Genomic DNA, 18578 nt, shown 5'->3' with positions numbered 1-18578 from the left:
TGAGGGGGAGATGATCCCGGGGCTGGGAGAGCTGTGCTGGGATCCCCAGATCCAGAGCCTGCTAAGCAAAGGGCTGCTCTGGGGGCTTCTCTGCTTGCCCAGCACGACTGTTAACCCCCACCCAAACACAAAATCACACGCCCTAAAGCCTGGAGACTGAGTGACCGGGAAGTTGGATTTTAAGGGAAAACCCTGGCTGCTGGCTGGTTTGGAAGGATAAGATCTGCTCCCTTCTCGCCCTCTCACCCATGGCACTTGATCAGCTGCCCCAGACCAGGCACCTCACTAGCACCCTACTCACTGACTTACGTCACCTGTGTCCCTGGCTCTGCCACCCCTGGAGCAGCTGGGATCATCCCAAAACACTACACGTGTTTGTTGTTATTTAAGCCACCAGTGGCAGAAGAAAAGAGGTCAGGGTCAGTGAAGGGAAACCGCTGGCAGTGCTGCAGGACAGGTTAATTATTACATGGGAAGGATCACTCCCAGATCTGCCACCAGTGGCTTGATGCGAGCTGGAAGCACAAGCATCCATGCACCACTCAAGAGTTAGGTGCTGCCAAGAGATTGTTTCTACAGCTGGGGAGAGGATCACTCCCTCCAAGCCTCTGCCGGACAAACATGGCCAGGGCCAGGAACACCAGGAGATTTCCACAGTCCTATCCCAGAGTGTCCACACCGGGCAGGGCTCTCACGCTCATGCCCCAAGGGTTTCCTCACATGCACTCCTTGACTTGCCTGTCTCCACAGCAGCACAGCCAGCTTTCAAATGCCGTTGACAGGAGTGACACAGAGGGACTGTGTCCTAAGAGCTGTGTATCAGAGCACATCCATCTGTCCTCACACTGAAATCGTATCACACTCATCAGGAATCTCAGTCTTCTCCAATCTCACTCACTTGCAAACAAGAAACGAGGCGTCCCATCACCCAGCCAGGACAAGGTTCACAGTGTGTTTGGCAAAACTCTTCCCAACTGCCACCTGATGCTACTCTGAATGCCACGCTGAGACGTCCAACAGTGTCTCATTCCAAGCTCAGCCAAGCTGAAGACTTCCTTGCATTCCCTCCAGATGCTGAATCCATAGCCTACACCATAATGCCCACACTGAGTCTTTCCCCCTGTCCCTGGATTGGCAACATGACCCCTGCAACTGCAAGGTATTGTCTGAGCACCCCCAAATGTCACCCTGGAGCCAGCGCCCATCTCCTGTGTAACACCACCCTGGCACTTCCATGCCTGTTACATTGCATCCTCATGCTTTCCCACAGCTCTGTAGGGCACCCCAGCAGCAGAACAAGAGCCAATGCTTGGAGAGTAAGGCTCAGAAGCATGTCAAGAGGTCTGTCTCTAATCTCAAAATCATGTTGTTTCCTCTCAGGCACTCCTACAAAGAGCCTTAACTGCCTTTTACTTTGCTCCTGTGAGTCACGTATCACCTCAGAAAAGATTTACCTGGAATCTGCCTTTCAATGAGTCACTCACAAGGACGATTTGAAAATATTTCCCATTTCAAGTCCCATTAGCCTGGGTGCTAAGGCCAGGAACCACTGTGGTGCCAGAGTGCTGGTTAAGTTATTAAATTACTTTGACAGGATTCAAATGGGCATTGTTGGAAAATTGTGCACATTTTCTCTAAACTCTGAACTGCTGTGCTTTCCAAGCGGTAAACAGCTGAAAATTGTCACTTTCAAGTTGTTTCCTTTCTTTGGTATGGATGGGAGGAAGAAAAATACTGCCTTAAAAGGGAAAGGAGGAGAAAAAACCACACAAAGGTGCATCAGCCTTTCTGGTGGGAGACACAGCTTCCCCTGCCTTTGCTTCAGTGCTGGGCTCCGGGAACTCCACTGCCCAGGAAAGCATCAATGCCCTGATGGGATGGGGATGGCCACACACAGACCTTGGTGGGTTATCTCTCCTTGAGCCCATAATAAGCTCCATGAGAGCCCACAGTGGTAGCCAAGAGCATGCAGGAACCCTCCTTTGAAGCAAAACACCAAGAAATGTGATTTACAAGAGGCCCTGGGAAGCTGTGAGCTCTTGGAAAGCGCAGTGACGGAAATCAGAAACCAAAGGGCTCCCAAAATAGCCATCTGTCCAGACAGACACGGGAGGAGGGCAGTGATCCAGGGCACTCCTTGCAAGCGTGAAATCCAGAGGCATCCAAAATGCCACGGGTGCTGTGAGACACCGTCACCTCGGTGTGACTTTGGGGTGACAGACCCCCCGTGAGGGCTGACATTTGCAACACTGTGCACGGTGCCTCTGCCACAAGCGGGCAGCAAAGCCAGCAGAGTTCCCTGCCACAGCCCCCACCTGCCTCACCTTCCGCCTCCTCCGCCATCTCCTCCTCGTTGCCGCTCGTCCCCGACACCTCCATCTCCTCGTCCTCGGCTGCGGGAGGGAAGGCGGCTTCTTCGTTCTGAACAGCGGCGCCTTTTTTCTTCTTCCTCTTGGCGTTCCTTTCTTTCTCCTGAAGAAGAGGAAGAACGGTGAAAGGCAAAGCCTACGGGGAGTTATGGGGGAGCAGAGCACTGGTTCTGCCCAAAGGGTCAAGAGGGATGCTCACACTGCCAGGGATGCCCTGCCCTGGGCAAACCCTCTGAGCACCAGGCTTGGGGACCAAACTCGCCTGTTGAAAGCCCGGCAGTGCGGCGTCACCAAAAAACTTCGAGTGCTCTGCAGTAGCCAGCTGGCTCCACAGGCAGCTCCAGCCTCAGCCAGCAGCGAGCGTTCAGGGGAAGGACAGCACGGATACACGGACAAGGGACAAGCATACAGAGGTCACCAGTGCAGGGCTGGCCAGAGCCTGGGGGTCACGTGTGCTCACGACGTGTGACATGCTGGTCCTGCGCATTTCCAGGCTCTACCTCCAGCTACACAAACATGTGTGGCCGCGATTTGACGCTTATCCGTAGATAAGGAAGCTGATGCCCCAGATATGGCCCAGCCAACATTTTCATGCACCTGCTTCTACGACCCCTTTGGCAGGTGCTGCCAAAGAACTTTGACTCCCATGCCAGTGCAGCTGTCACCGGTGGACAGTGGGCAAGCTCAGTGTAGAACGGCATCCCAAAGGTGACTGCCTGGTGTCCTGGCTTGCCCTGAGACAGCCCCAACCTCCCTGGCTGGAGCACGTGCCACAGCCACGAGGGTGCGGACAGCTGCTCCCTCTTGCAGACCTAAAGGAAAAGTCTCAGCTTTGCTATTGTTTCCTGCTCTTGTTGCTTGAGTAAATATTACCAGTAGGAACAGGCTCATCATCTCCGGCTCTCCCTGCAAACCCCACATGAGTGACGTGTGTAGGACGTTTATTTACATGGATGAAAAGATAAAGCCGTGGTGGAAACGTTAACTTTGCTGCTGGATCTCTGTGCTGGGAAGAGCTGATTCCCCCCTTTACCCACCCCCAACTTTTCAATCCTTTAGAAAACTTCCAGATAAAACAAACAAATACAACTGCTTTTTGCTTGGAAACGCTGCTCGCTCAAAATCTATTTTTATCAAACTGGGCAGGAGAGAGGGAAAGAGGCACTTGAGAAACGGCTCTGTGCAGGCACGGAGAGGCAGCGGGAGGAACGCCAGGCTCTGTGGTTCCCTTGCCCCATCCCTGCCCTGCCGGTGGTGTCCTGGAGCTGCCGGCGTTCGCGCCTCTGCCACGGCAGCGATTCAGCACCGCACGTTCCTGTGTGAAGCAGCAGTTCCCCATCATGCTAATGCACTGACAAAGCGCCGACGTTACTATGGCAAAGACTTCTCTGCCTCTTACTCACGGGTCTGTGACTCAGCCGCGGGCAGGAGCAGGCTCCTCACTGGGAATTAGCTGGGAACCAGCCTCTGCCTCAGCACCCTACTTGGCCACAGCCTGGGGCTGGCAGCTGCTGGCAGAGCACAGCAGCGAGTGGCCCCAGGGACACCATGGGTTCCTCTCCCAGCAGATCCCACTGCTGGTATTTAGGGAAAATTATGTGAAATACAGGCAGCAGATCCTGGCTGCATGTAGAGATGTGTTCAAGGCTACCACTTTGCCTCTTATCATGCCTACAGCTCCAGACTCCTTGTGCAGTGCTGCTCCTCTCTACCTTCCACCAGGTATTTCTTGAGGAGCATCCAGGACTTGGAGCCACCCAAGCGCTCTGACACCGAGGATGTACACTGTGCACAGAAAGGACACGGAACCCTGCACGAGGGGACGCTCCATGCCTCCTCCTCCACAACGTCGTCTTCTTGACAAATTTGGCCTCTCCCTGCACTCACCACCTGATGTGGCAGCAACGACCCAAACAGCTCCCGAACCCCACTACCAACATGGACCCACCCTGATGGGAATCTCCTAGCCTATCCTAACAGCAGGACCAAGGCAAGTCAGACACACTCATTCCCCAGAAGCAGAGGCCACCAGACTATGCTCCTGAAGCAGTTTTGCTGTGCAAAGCCAGCATCATCCAAAAAAGCAAGGAATTAAAGAAATGCTTTAAAAAGAGGAGGTCCCCACAGAATTTGGTCTCCAAGCAGGACCAGCCCCAGTGATAACTGACTCCTCTTTCCTGCACAAGCCAAAACAAGCCCAGCAGTCAGTAAACCAAAGTGACAATCACACCACAGACTGATCCCAGTGAAGACAGTACCTAATCTCCAGCCACTAAGAGAAGGAGCAGCTCCGAGGACACTGTGCAGCCCAATGCCCTGCTTTCCTTAAATGCCAACGTTAGTGAGTGCAGTGTGCAGAAGGTCACGGCTACGTGACGCCGATGCCCGGGACACATCCAAGCGGTGCAGCAGTGAAACCAAGCCAAAACACACAGCAGGGCAGATAAAGGGAAGTCTCAAGGTGGCCTGACCCTGCCCCAGCAGTAACAGGCTGCCTTCCCCAGAGTGCAGCTGGCTGGTTTGGTGTCCGTTTCCCATCCCACACTGGCCCCGCAGCTCCTAAGAGTCACCTGCAGCCTGCTGAATCCTGGTGTCACACCTACCTGGAAGAGGCGGCTACAATATTAATGAGCCCCATCTGGGAAATGAATGAGATCTGCTAATTAAGTTTACTCTCACTTAGTATGAGGAGGAAAAGCAGAGCCACTGCATTTCCCTGCACATGATCAGCAATAGCTGGTGGTGGTGAGGTCAGGGAATCATCTGTGGATATCATGGCAATATTAAACGATGCCACACTGTTTCACCACGTGCTTCCTCTCCAGAGGTCATGGCTGATACTGGCTATAGGGTGAGATTTGGAGGCTCGGCTTGCTTGGGATTATATTTAGGAGTCAGGAAGGAAGGTCTGTGGCAATTCCATCTCAGTTGTTCTTTTATTTTATTCAGCTTTCTGGCATCTGCTGTTGCCACAAAACAATAGAGTACAATAAATAACAGCTGAATGTTCATTGTTCTTTTCCACGACCGAATCCCACAGCCTCCAATGCACGAAGAATAAAATGATGACGCTGATATAAACTGCAAGTGAGAGTGAGCAATTAGACTGGAGAAGTCTAGCGGCTGCCTTGGAGGGACGGATGCAGGGAAAAATGTGGTTCTGCAGAAAAACACTTCCATGATATAATTTCTGCAACATTGGGGAGCAGAGTAAATTAATACACACCGGCTCCACTGCCAGCAAAGCTGTATGATCTTATTTCAGATTCTCCCCAGTAATGAACAATGATATCTTTCTAATGTAACTTTTTATATTCAGAGGGCTTGATGCACATTTCATAGAATATTTCATTCCACCCTTTATATGGGTCTGGGGGTCTTTTATATAGTTTGTTTGCTTTGTTTCTAAAAACAATTTGGTGAAACATGGGAACACAGGAGTGTCTCTGTGCACAGAGAATTAATAAAAAAGAATCGCCGATGTCTTCTCTTTCTCTCATTCCTATAGACTGACTAGGATATTAAATTCCTGGGTGAGTCATTGAATGTTTTCCTGTCTTTCTTTTTACTCTTGCTGTAATAGCTCGCTTGGAAAGATTCCTGCATTGAACATTGTCCTTTGCATTTTCAAAGCACCCCTTGGGGGTTTAGCCATGTGAATTCTATTAGCCAGAAACTGGGAACCCCAGGATACTCTACAAATGAAATAATTATAATCTTTAGTGTCTCTTAGCAGTCCAGGCTATCTCCAGAACACCAAACAAGCCCCACTACATTCACACCCTGCACCACATGCCAGGAAAGAAGCAGCATGTGCCCCATCTGAAGGGGAAACTGAGGCACGGAGAGGTGTGCACATCTGCTTGCAGTGCTGGAGAAAACTTCTTTCAGAGCCAGGCTTTCCTCACGTTGTCCTAAATCCCTGATTTGCTTCGAGGCAAACCAAAGCAGTTTACTGCAGGTAACTGCAGAACCTGCAAGGCACAGACCCGTGTGGCCCAGCTGGGCTCTGTGCTCACTAGGGTGGAACAGCACAGTCTCACCAGAGACAAAGTATTTCCACAGCCATCAGAACTTGCATCCTGGCCAACACAGCACGGCCCTCCTCCTCCTCCTGCTATTCTTTATCTCCCTGTGTACCAGCCATGCTCCAGACACCCAGGCATCTCCCACGCAGCAGCTCTGCCTCATCCAGACCTCCCAGGGACAGATGGGGGGACAACCCCTTCCCGTGCCACTCCACAGTCCCCCCAGCTTTCACCCAACATGATAAAGGCCCACCTTAGCTGTGGGAGGCATCCAAGCACTTGCTAGGAAATACCCACAGTGCCCAGTGCCGGCTGGGACAGGGCTCTCACCATTTTCAGTTTGTGCTGCTGTAGAATCTCGTCCAAGTTCTGCCTCTTCTTGTAGTTGAAGTAGAAGTTTTTGCACTGTGACACTGTCTTGGAGCCCACCATCCTGGCAATGGCAGACCAATTCCGCCCATGCTCAAGGAGACCTGCAGTGGGAGGAGATAGAGAGGAGAAAGGTTTAACACCAGATGCACAAGGGCAGTATTATCCACCAGGACGGGAAACCTCCTCCATGCAAGCCAAACTCCACAGGAACAATATGGTCACCAGCACCTGTCTGCATGGCTTCCAGGCCAGGGGATGACCTATGAGAGCCTGTTTTTCTTTCCAAAGGGAAAAAAAGGCATTATGCTGACCATGTCTGCAATAAAATACATCCCACAGCCCTGTTTCAGCAGTCATGAGGACGAGAGGTGCTGCCTTTCCTTTGGGACGGCTGCAGCAGGTGTTGGCACACCCAGGAGAACTTGAGACAGCTGCTCTCAGCCCCTAACATGAAGCAAAGGCTCTTCCCACCCTCCTGTGCCCCAATGAGGATTTCAAGAGGGTAGCAAGGCACACAGCCCTGTTGGGAAGGGGAGGGAAGCCCAGGCAGGTAAGCGGCAGCACGCCAGCAGGGAAGCCCAGGTGATGTCCCTGGCTGGGAAGAGACATGCCAAGGGATTAGTGCTGATCACAGGCTCATGAGCAAAAGCAGCTTCCCAGGTCAGGCATCACGCCAAGGGCTGGCAATCCTGGTCAGATGGTGCCACCCAGACATGGGGCAAACCCAGCAGAGTGGAGGAGGAAGGAGACAGCACCCCGTGTCCTTGCCATATCTGCAGGGGTATCTGGGCACCCCTGGTCCTGCAGATGGAGGTAGAAGTTACAAGCACAGCCCAGGGATGGGTGCACTAGCACCCCAGGTTCCTGGGGGTGACCTGTGAAAGAACCATCCAGGTTTTCTGGGAAGTAACCCCTCACTGCCTGTGGTTATTCCTGCTGTGTGGCTGCTCCTTTGTGCGATGTCTTGTGGGGTTGGAGCTGCCACCAGCCTGTGGGACACTGCCAGCCTGCCTTGTTCCTGACTGCCCATGTGATGCCACTATTGGGCCAACAGTTCCCCAGCCCTTCTCTGCACCTCGTGAGGGCACAAGAGGCAGAGTCTGTAAGTCCAGAGTTATTATACAGCCACAGAAATGTAACTTCAAGATGAAAGCCAGCAGGGAATGAACCTGCTAAGAACATCTTTCTCCTTTGCCAGGGGACTTTCTGCCCAGACACCACCAACCACAGAGCCCTGTGTGGCTGGGAGTGGCACTGACCACTGGCTCCATATCCAAACCCCTCCTTGGCTGCTCTGACCCCATGGGGCTTGGGACCATGGCAAGTGTCACACTGGGGCTCCTGGCATGGCTCTGTTTGTGCCTGCGAATATGGCAGCTGTGCCCCAGTCCTGCTGCCAGCCTCCTGCCAAGCTGCTGCCATGTGCCAGCCCAACCTCTGCTTCAGCCCAACAACAAACCCCAGGGGATGGGCTGATTTCAGCACAGCCACACACAGCCGGTCCCAAAGAACGGTTTTATATTATTTATATAATTATTTAATATGATTTATATCCTGCCCCCCGGCCAAGATCTGTTTTGTGCAAGGCGAGGGCACAGCGTGGGGGCCGAGGGCATGTCTGCATTGAATAGATGCCACCATGGACCTCCAGAGAGACGAAATCCCCCTTCCTGCTTCCCAGGTCCTGGAGAAAACCAGCAGCACCCAGCGCAGCAGGAGTTAACATCCAGCTGGTGCCTGTATCCTGCCCGTCCCAGCACCAGGCTTATCAAATTGCATGTACGAGGCATCACATGCACTGAGCACCAGAAAGGCCCTGGCAAGCCAAGAAACAAGTTTGAGCTTTAACTCTGCAACTTCCAGCCTCGCTCAACCAAACCCACGACCTCCGTTACCCCGCTGATGGGCTGGGACTTCTTAAAAAAAAAAAAAAAATTAAAAAAATCACATCCGGCCACCAATCCTGAAGCAACGAGTAGGGCAGGAGTCCTCCCCCTGCCGCTGCTGAATGCCGCAGGGGAAAACAGGACAGTCCCCAGTGTCACAACCCATCCCCTCTGACACAACCCACTGCTGCAGTCCAAAGCAAACAGGCAGCTCTGTCCCTCTGCTCATCACCACACTGGTGGCCCAGCACCAAGTGTAACAGCCGGGCCAATGCTGATTGTGTGCCCCGGGCAAAGCTGAAACGAAGACGCTGGCAGCGGTGTGGATGTGCCATGGGCACGGGTGCTTTGGCAGGAAAGATGCCAGGAAGCAGGACCTGGCACGGCAGAACTCGGGGCTGTGGGGGTGATGGATGTCAGCGTGAGTGGTCCCCAGCGTGGTGTCACCTTTACCAGCCACAGGCAATGCCAGTTCCTGGCTGTCCTTCCCCCCGCCCAGGCTGGCTGCACCCCTGCTCATCCGGACACTGCTGAAGGAGCCTGCAGCTGACCGGGCAGGTGGCCACTGCTTGGGAAGAGGAGGAGGAGAAGGAGGAGGAAGCTGCCTGCAGCCCCTGCCCGCGGGACCAGCAGGGAGCCCTGCCACTCTTCTTCTACACGAAACCAGAGCAAAACGGCAACACCTGCTTCCCACGCTGTAGTTATCTGCACACTCGGGAGGGACCAGCCGAGACACCCCCGGACGTGCCGGTAAATCCCGGTTCGCCAGGCACCCCATTTCCATGATCTCCTTCAGCAGAGACACCCCCAGAGCCTGTTCCCCCTGCCCGGCACTCCCCGGCACGGCAGCACCAGCCCTCGGTTCCGCATCGCAAGTGAAACTATGACTAACCGAGTTATCAGATCCTGGGGAAGGCTGAGCTCCTGGGCTCGGGGCGGGGGCTCCGGACGCAGCCACACACAACCCTGAGGTTAACCCCATCCTTCGGACCCCAACACCCGACTTACGTGCTCCGGCTCCGGCGGGCAGGGAGCACACCTGGAGTGTGCAGCGGGTGGGCTGGGAAGGACACGGCTGTCAGGACACTTCTTCAAAGCCCCCCCGGGCACGGCAGCCCGCGGCAAAGCGCTGCGAGTGCTCCGCTCACACCCTCCCCACGCATTTCGCTTTCGCTCCCTCGCAGCAGCCGGAGACAGAGAAGAAAGCAAAGCCGGTTCCTTAAATCCTGGGGGCGAGAGGATTTCAGAGCCATGGGCGGCCGGGAGCGGCGAACAAACGGGCACCGAGGCTGGAAAGCAGGTCACAGGCGGCAGACTGCTGACCCCAATGGCAGAAGTTGGTGGGAACACATGCTCCGGCCCCAGCGCTCTTCCCTTTGGAGCGAACAGCGTTCTCCGCTCTCCTCCCGCTCGCTCTCCGGAGCGTTCCAGCCGGCTGCAGCCGCGGTTCTTAAGGTGGATGGAAGCGCCGCCAGTATTTTCTCCCCTACCTCATCTCCTTGCTCAGCAGCTCGGGGCTACAGGGAGACTGTGCAGTTTCAGGAGATTCCCGACGTTGCCAAGAAATAATAATAATTTAAAAAATAATAATAAAGGCAGGAGGAAAAAAAAGCGAAGGGGCGGGAGCGCGGCAGCTCCGCTCCTGCCAGCCCGGGGACGGAGAGCCGGTGCCGTCGGTATGTGGCGGAGCAGCGAGCAAGCTCTAATCTGTTCCTCTGGCTGACCCGGGGCTCGTTGCATCTGAATGTGACCTCTAGACAGAGCATTAATAACGAACGTGGCGCTGACCCAAGCTGACAAGGGGTGCGGCGCTTGGCACCCGCTCCCGCCCTCCCTCGCTCACTTTCTGTCTCCCTCGCTCTCGGCTGAATGTCAGCGGCAGGGGGAGGGATCCAGGAAAACAAAGCTTGGCTAATAGTTTTCTCCGCTCTCAAGTGGAATCAAAGGCGCTTTTCTTTGGGGACGTGCGCGCCGGCGAGCCCAGTGTCGCACCGACGGGCTGCCCTGGCATCCCAGGACACCTCGGCCCTGCAGCTGCTGTCCCGGCACAGGAGGGATGGCGAGAGGTTTGGCACCGGTGTCACCGTGGGCAGACCGGGGCCTCTGCTCCCGTACAGCAAGAGGAGGCTTTGGAAGGGAAGAGGAGCTCGGAGAACGGGGTACTGTGCTCAGCATCTCGGAGAACTGACAAGAAAGCGATGGGCTCGCACGCCCTCGGCTCTCTGCAGCTGGGGGCTTTTACCAGAGACATCCCAAGGCTCTCTGGCACGGCTGCCCAGCTCCACCCTGGGCTTGGTGAGGGCGGAGAGAGCCCGTAAAAGGGTCCCTTAATGGGAGCTCACGTGGATTAACAGACCAAGGTTATAGGGGAAAAACGAAGTGATATAATTCCCTACACCTGACGGTACCTGGTATGATCCTTCAGTACCTCTTGTGCCCACACACCCTCTTGGGAGCGAGCACGGAGGTAATTCTGGCTACGGCACAGCCAAAATGTGCCACAATCCTTCTCTGGAGAAAGACCAGCCCTGTGGAGTCAGCGACACCACCCAAGGCATCCCGAAAGCGTGGTCTGCATCGCTTCCCTGCACGAACCTCGGGGTGGTTTGCAGAGGCTCAGAGAAGGTGAGTAACTTCTCCAGGGCCCTGGATCAGGGGGTGGCAGAGCCAGGTGCACGCCAGGCTCCTGATGCTGTGCCAAGGGAAGCAGTGGGGATGGTGGGGGGTGAGTCCATATCCCCGCAGGCACTGGGCTGTTACTGGAGGGACCATGGCACAGGCAGCCAGCTCAGTGTGTTCTTCCTACCACGGTGGGTGATGCCCTTCCTTCCCTCTTTGATCAGTGATGCCCTTCCTTCCTTCAGGTGATGCTGGCACCAGCCTGCCGTGCTCCCAGTGGACCTCTCATTTGGTGACTGGACACAAGCATACCTCTGTATGTGTCCCACAGCTACAAGGGAGCTTGCAGCTGAACTTCCCAGCACCTTTCACACCCATCATGCCACTTCTCTGCAGGGAGGCAGTGTCAACAAACAAGGTGTGGGTACCTGACCAGCAAAGAGTTGGGACCTCTGACCAGCTCAGCTTTAGTGCACTGTCCCCTCTCTGCTGGCCCTGGCTGGGGACCCTCAGCTCCCTTTGAAACAGATAATTCCTACACCACTGCATGCATCTGCTGCAAAAACCTTGAGCCCTGTGCCCTGATCACAGACCTATCTGGTTTTACTACTCCTGCCACAGCCTTTCTTTTTTGCCCTGTCCTATCCTTTGACACGAGAGAACAGAAGTCCCCCTCAGGATGCCTGCTCCTGGAGATTTGCCATCCCCTCTGGTCCAGCATGGCAGTGAGTACACACGGAGCAGCCAGTGCTGGCAGGCCCAGCCCTCTTCTTTCACCTGCTTCAGATACTATTCCCGCTCCCTTATTGTTGAAAAAATAATACTCAAAATTAAAATGTAGGCAGCAAATTATAGTAATTACCCAGCAGTTCCTCCTGACAGGCCTTTTGTATTCCATTCACTGACACTCACTAAGCAAATCCTCGCAGTTTGCTCCTACACACTCGAGAAACATTCAGCCACTGGTGGCAGAAAGTGCAGCTCTGGGGGCACGGTGGGCACTGGCACCACAGGCACAGTCCTGGGTGAAAGGCAGCCAAGCATCAGCCTGGGACAGCAGGGATGGGACTGCAGTCAACCACAGCCTCATTCAGGGCAAGCGTGGCTAATTTACACCTTGGACACAGTTATGCCCTCATGGCACCCAATCTGCCCCATCCTGGTAATTTTTACCACGTTGCTTTGTACAGAGTTCATGACAAACACCAGGCACACACGACTGTGGACACAGGGATGACCAGGCTGGGCTCTCCTTGTTCTGAGCTGCCCTTGCACCCTGCCTCCCACCTGACTGGGAGACCCCAAGGCACATCCCACCCCAAGGCAACTGAGAAGGACAACGTGCAGTGATGGGCATGGGCTGCAAACCAGTTTCTCCAGCCCACTTTTACTACTATCAGCAGGTTTTACAGTTGTAAATACCTCTGATGGGAGAAGGGAAGGCTCCAACATGAGCTCAGGGGAGACAAAAGGAGGGAGGTATGGAGCTGCCAGCTCCCCAGCATCACCCAGCCAGCTCCTGCATTTCAAAGGTGATGCAAGGTGGCTGACTTTATTTTAGTTTCATGAACAGAACGGGACTGGGGGAAAAATGGTTCCGGTCAGTCCAAAACTCAGATCAATTGCTGGCAGTGCTGAAAATAAGTGCTCGAAAGAGTGCCTTTGGTATCCAAAGGAATATTCTTTACCTACCCAGAAGGAACTATATAGGAGTTTTCAGGGATTATTTAACTCTCTGTCATCAGTATTTGCATTCGTGCCCAACCCTCCTCTGCCTCATCAGGCTGACTCCATCCCCGTTGCCTCTCCTTGTGGGAAAAGGCATGAAGAGTCCAGGCTGGCTGTGCCCTGAGGAAAAGGAGCACAGAGCCTAGTAGGCAAGGCAGGGAGGACCTCAGCAAGAACTTGCCACTTGCACCCACTTCTTTTCAAAGAACAAAAACACTTGTTAGACACCACGGGAAAACCCCGAGCTGGGCGAGAACAGGTACCAGACTTTAAAGACTAACAAAGGTCATGTCGAAACCTCCTGGTTCATCGAGTTCAGCTCCAGGGCGGTTGCAGCTGCCCTGAAGCTCTGGCATTAGTGGTGACACTTGGTGGAGGGGCTGGGGGGGGATAATAAACCCACCAGTGCTGAGGCTGGTGCTCACAGACCTCCTTTCAGCTTACCCTGAACTCCTGCCTGCGAGGGCTCATCCAGCAGGTCCCCCAAGGCAGGAACTGCCTCAACATTGCCTTTCAAGGAGCAGCCCCATCCCTGCCGAATGCCTCTGCACCCTGCCCGGCAGCAAAGCAGTGGGTGCTGCCCGCTTCCCAGTTTGGGAAGGGAAGGGAAGGGGGAAATCCTCAAGCAATTCCTGCTTTAAGGATCACAGCCCTGGCGCAAGGAGATAATATCAGAAAAACACATTCCCCCATCGTTATCCCAACCTCTGCACATTTTGACAGACTACTGAATCGAAGTTTATTGCATAATGGAAGCGTCATTAACCAAGAACTTTCCTCTTGCTGGGTTTTTGTTCCCCTATTTAAGTTTAGTAACATGGTACTCCCCTTCACTGTCTCCCCTGGCAGACACAATCTTGCCTTCTCCTGATGGAAACTCCCCGTACAGCTCTGTGACTGTGGAGGAGAGCAGGCAGCTCTGCTGTCTCTCTGTCCCAGGGCTGTTTTCTCTCACCACCCTGAACACAAATGACACTGAGTTTCATGCCACACACAGGAAACGCAGGGGTGGGCAGCAGGGCTGGGCTGATCTCCTGGTTGGCAAGCGCTAGGAACAGAGGTCACCAACTCTCCCCATCTGCCAAAATACCCCGGGGTGGTAGGGCTGATTTTCCCTGGGACTCACATCTTACTGAACTCCCTAAAGCAGCCATGGGCTCTTACTGGTACCAGTATGGAGGAGGGTACCTTGGGTGGCCGAGTCCTTATGTGCCTGTGTCTCTGAGCCCAGCCTGAGCAGGCCACCACTCCCCCTGCCCCTGCCCAGCCACGCTGGCAGCAGCTCTGCCACCACCTCCTCCAGCCTCTGAGGTTACCTCCGGAGTTTCACAGTTGCTATGAGTCGGAAACCCCCACCACCAAGGTCCCTGGAAATGCCAGACACAGCCAGTTTGAAGCATTAGAGCGGCTGCTTCCTGGCAGAGGGGAATTTGGCTTTTCTGTAGAAGTCTGGTGTTGCAATCTCAGTTTCCCAGGTTGTAACGAAGGGAGAAACAATCAGCCATTGGGCTTTACACCAGCAAATCTCCCTGCCTCCTCCTGGCCCCTGGGCTGGAATAGTGCTACATGCTCCCACGCTTTATCCTTCCTTCACACAGGCTTTGGCAGCTGGTGTTGAGACTCCTTAAGCGCACCTCCAGCTTCCAGCATAAAACAAGAGGCACTTTTTAACAACCAGATGCTGATCTCCAAAATAAAGCAGTGCTCAGAAAAGATCCCTCCAATGACCCTCCCCTGCCAGCATCTGCTCACCCCATTACCTGGCCCTAGGCCAGTTTGCTTGATTAAAGTCTATCTGTTAAGTTTTGTGACTACAGAGAGCCCCGTTCAGCAATGCATGGGATTGGCACTGGGTTGCAAAAGAGGGTTGGAACAGCTTAAAGGCGAGCGAGCCAAACACTTTGGGATATTCACAGGCAAAGTAATCCAAGTCCACAGCTCCCATCGGCACCTGGGCAGCCGGCGCTCCAGAACATGTAATCACCATCCCAGCAGCAGGTGCATTTTCCAAGCTGAGACGAACCTGCTAACACGCCTATTTGCCTTTGCCATCCCCGAACGGCTCTCATTTCCATTTTAATTTCCCATTTACAATCCTCTCCGGGCCAGGAGAGTCGGCAGCAACGCAAGCGGGATGCACGGGCTGGGGACGTGAGCTCGACAGCCCATCAACAGGACGTGACTTTGGCAAAAAATTAAAGCGGTGAAAGAGCTGGCGCAGGAGCGGCACGAGGAGGGGAAGTGGCAAGAAGGGCTGTGCTACACTCAGCATTTTTTAAAAATGGTCTCAGCAAAGGCTCTGAATCAGCTTCAGGATGTAAAGTCACCCCACGCTGCCCGCAGCCCTGGCTCTCGAGAGCTCCCCAACACGTGCCTGAGGAGTGCTGGGGTTCACCACCCTCCCCCTGAATCCCAGAGCTGTGAACACAGGCAGACACTCTCCGTGTGCCTGGAACAGATCACACCGAGGCCATAAAGCTCTGAAGAGTGGGGTGAAACTGCACCCCATATAGGCACCAGCAGCTCCAACACTGCAATGGTGTCTTCCCCACTTCCTACAGCCAACTCCTGCCTCGTGGGACACACATGGCTCCAGCCACAGCCCAGGCATCCCTGGTACTGGCACAGCTCCCAGGGCTATAGAAGCTGAGCACACTCCCTGCACCATTCCCTGCCTTCCCCACACCCTCCGTGAGGTGCACTGGGAACAAACCAACAGCAGGACAGGCAGGATCCGGCCCCACAGCTCAGGACCCACCACAATGCACCAAAGCACACAGTCAGATGCTTTCCATCCCCAGTTGCTGGGTTAGCTCCAGCACAGCCGATAAAAAGAAGAAAATGAGTGTCTCACCCTTTTTAGCGGTCTCCATCTCCTCTTCGGTCCAGCGAGAGCTTTCATTCATTTCCAGGGAAGCTGGGAAGGAAGAAGGAAAGAGAGCAGTCAGCTGTGAGCAGGAGCCAGCAAACCCAGCGAGCTCAGAGGAGGTGTCCCAACACCCAAGCCCTGGCCCATGCCCTGTTCCCTGGAGGCATGACAAAACCCCATGCAGTGCAGAAGTGCTCCCACAAGAAAGGTTGTCATGGTGTGGGCTTGTGAGGTTTTCCCATGCCACAGTATTCCATGTACAACATCCCCTTGGGATGCACCTCAGTGATGCAAAACCTTCACTTTGGGCCTAGAAGCAAAGCCAGATGGTTTGAGAGTGGCAGCAGATTCCCTGCTGCTGGTACCACGCACCCTGGCCCAACAACAGGTACCTAAGATGGAGCTGGCTGTGGCTGTGTGCCCTGGAGGAGGCAGACACAGGGTGTGACCGTCAGAGATGGAGAAACAGCGTCACCTCAGTGGTGACTTTGGCCAAGTGCATCTGTCAGGGGTGCTGGCCGTGTGACCACAGGCTCCCTCTGTGCCATCACTGGACAACACCTCTGAGCCACTTCCAGCAACAGTGGGGGCCTGTCTGGAGCAGTGCCCAGCCAAGGGGACATGCTGCTCCAGCCAGGAGGCTGACAGGGGTGTCAGCATCTGATGTTGCCTCTCTCCCCAGCTCCAAGCAGGTGCTGGGGACACTGAAGTCCTGCATAAAGCCTTCACTATGCACCAGTCCTGCTGGCAGCCTGGCACAGAGCAAACCCTACAATAACAAACTGGGGTGTGAGTCAGAGACAAAAAACAACTCGGTAAGGAAACAGATTTCCGGCTCAGGCTGCCAAGGGGTTATTACTCTAAACAACAGGCAAAGCATTATTTCAACAGTGATGAGAGATGTTTTGACAGTGTCCTTTCAAAATGGAAAACAGGCTGATAGGTTCAGAATACAGGCAAGGAGAGAAGGAAGGATCTTCCAAGAAGCTCTGAGACCCCGTGGGAGGACAGCATGAGTTCCAGCGCCCACAGTACTACTGGGCAGAACAATCTCCTTCAGAGCTGGCTGAGCACGACTGCAGGTGTCACCTCCCAGAAGACAGCACAGGTCACTGCCTCCCCGAGAACCTTGTCGCCCCTGGGACACCAGCCAGGAGGAAGGGAAATCAATACCTCACCACTTCTCCCTGGCAGCAGGCAGAGCTGGGGCCACAACGCTCCTTTACGTAAAAGAGAGTGTCCCCAGCACTGTGCAGGCCCTTGGCTCAGCTGGTGATGGCTGTTATTGTATGGCACAGAAATGTCATAGAAACTGCCCGTTTGGTTTGATTAATGGCATAGCCTGAGGCTGTGCAGTTATGAAACAGATGCCTACAGGGAGCTCCGGCATGCTGCAGTTAAACCACAATATGGTTTTGTGCTGTTTTTTAATGTTCAATTGGTATTTAAAATGCAGTAACTTTCTTAGCCAACCTAAATTAAAGCACTATTGGAGAGACATAAAGTGAAATCAATTGCTCAGATATGTCACTGGAATTGATCCATTCCTTTTTCCCAATTTAACATGGTCTAAAGGCTTTCCTCCGTGTTTGCAGTGAAGTTTATCAAGGACTCTGAGATACCAGATTAAAAAAATCCCATCTAAGTTACTGGCATTATCTGCTGCTTCTCTGCAGCACTGCTGAACAAGTTGGAGGGAGAGAGCAGGGCTCTGTTGTGCTGGGGACTATTTATATCGCCTGTATGAAAACAGAGCGCTTGCAATCAAGGCTTCAGCCAGTTGTCAGCAGAGAACAGGGAGGCGAAACACCTCCGCGTGATTTATAGCAGCACATGGAACAGCACAGGCAAGAAACTGCAGAGCAAGGAAACCGAGAGGAGTCACCCTGCTTTTATTTTTACCTGCCTTAGGTAGCACAGCAGTAATTTTGTATTTTGACAGAGTAGAAAATATAGGAAAATCAGCCAAATTCCTCGATGCATTGGCTTCTGTAAGTTAATACATGAGCCTGCTCCCTGGGGTGGCAACTACTGATGCTGCAAATGCCAGAGGCAGATGTGCCCAACATAGGGCTCTGGATGCTGCCATGAATTCCCATCTAGCCCAAGGCCAGCATGGTAGTGTGGCACGGCTATGGCCACATGCTGAGGGCTGGTGCAGTGCCTGGATGCCACAGTACAGGCAGCACCCCTTGCTGCATCAGGCATGGATGGAAATGGACCAGCCCAATGCCCAAGGCCAAGGAGGAGCAGATCCCAAAGGCTGCAGCTGCTCAGACAAATTTGAAAACAGAGCAGGTAGGAGCAGTGGCAGAGACCCAGGAAAGCCTGGGAGGGCAGAGCAGGATTCCATACAGAGGTTGAGGGGACTGGGAAGCTGGAGTAGTCACAAAGGAACCAGCTCCAAGTGCAGGGGGGACGCAAACCTTGCCAAAGCACTGCTAAAATGGAAGGCTTCCTTTCTTGTCTTTTGCAACACTTTCCCTCTAAGGCCATAAAACCCATTAACAGTCAGCCAGGAAAGCCCAGGCTTGCAAATACCCCCACTTATCCTGGTGAACCACACTGAGTAATCCACATGATAGAGAGGAACATCACTGCTACTCCCCTATAAGAAGCATTTCACCCTTCTTCTGCGAGCGGGGAGCAGAGCAGAGTGACGTCCCATCCCAGCACAATGGATACCCCAAAAGCCCAGCCCAGGGCA

The 18578-nt window shown here is 53.9% G+C and overlaps 1 protein-coding gene across 1 annotated transcript in view; it reads right to left on the bottom strand.

Moving 5' to 3' along the window:
* NCOR2 (nuclear receptor corepressor 2) overlaps window positions 1–18578 on the bottom strand; it is a 156726-nt gene that overhangs the window by 38198 nt on the left and 99950 nt on the right. Inside the window, exons 17-19 of the mRNA XM_062504674.1 lie at window positions 15857–15919; window positions 6728–6870; window positions 2325–2472 (exon numbers count right to left, since the gene is read on the bottom strand). Of these exons, the coding sequence (XP_062360658.1) occupies window positions 2325–2472; window positions 6728–6870; window positions 15857–15919 (354 nt within the window). The remainder of the gene's footprint in view (window positions 1–2324; window positions 2473–6727; window positions 6871–15856; window positions 15920–18578) is intronic.

This window comes from Cinclus cinclus, chromosome 17, assembly GCF_963662255.1.
Source record: "Cinclus cinclus chromosome 17, bCinCin1.1, whole genome shotgun sequence".
NCBI classification, from domain to species: domain Eukaryota; kingdom Metazoa; phylum Chordata; class Aves; order Passeriformes; family Cinclidae; genus Cinclus; species Cinclus cinclus.
The sequence above is the reverse complement of the archived record's forward strand: the minus strand, read 5'-3'. Positions and strand labels throughout refer to the sequence as shown.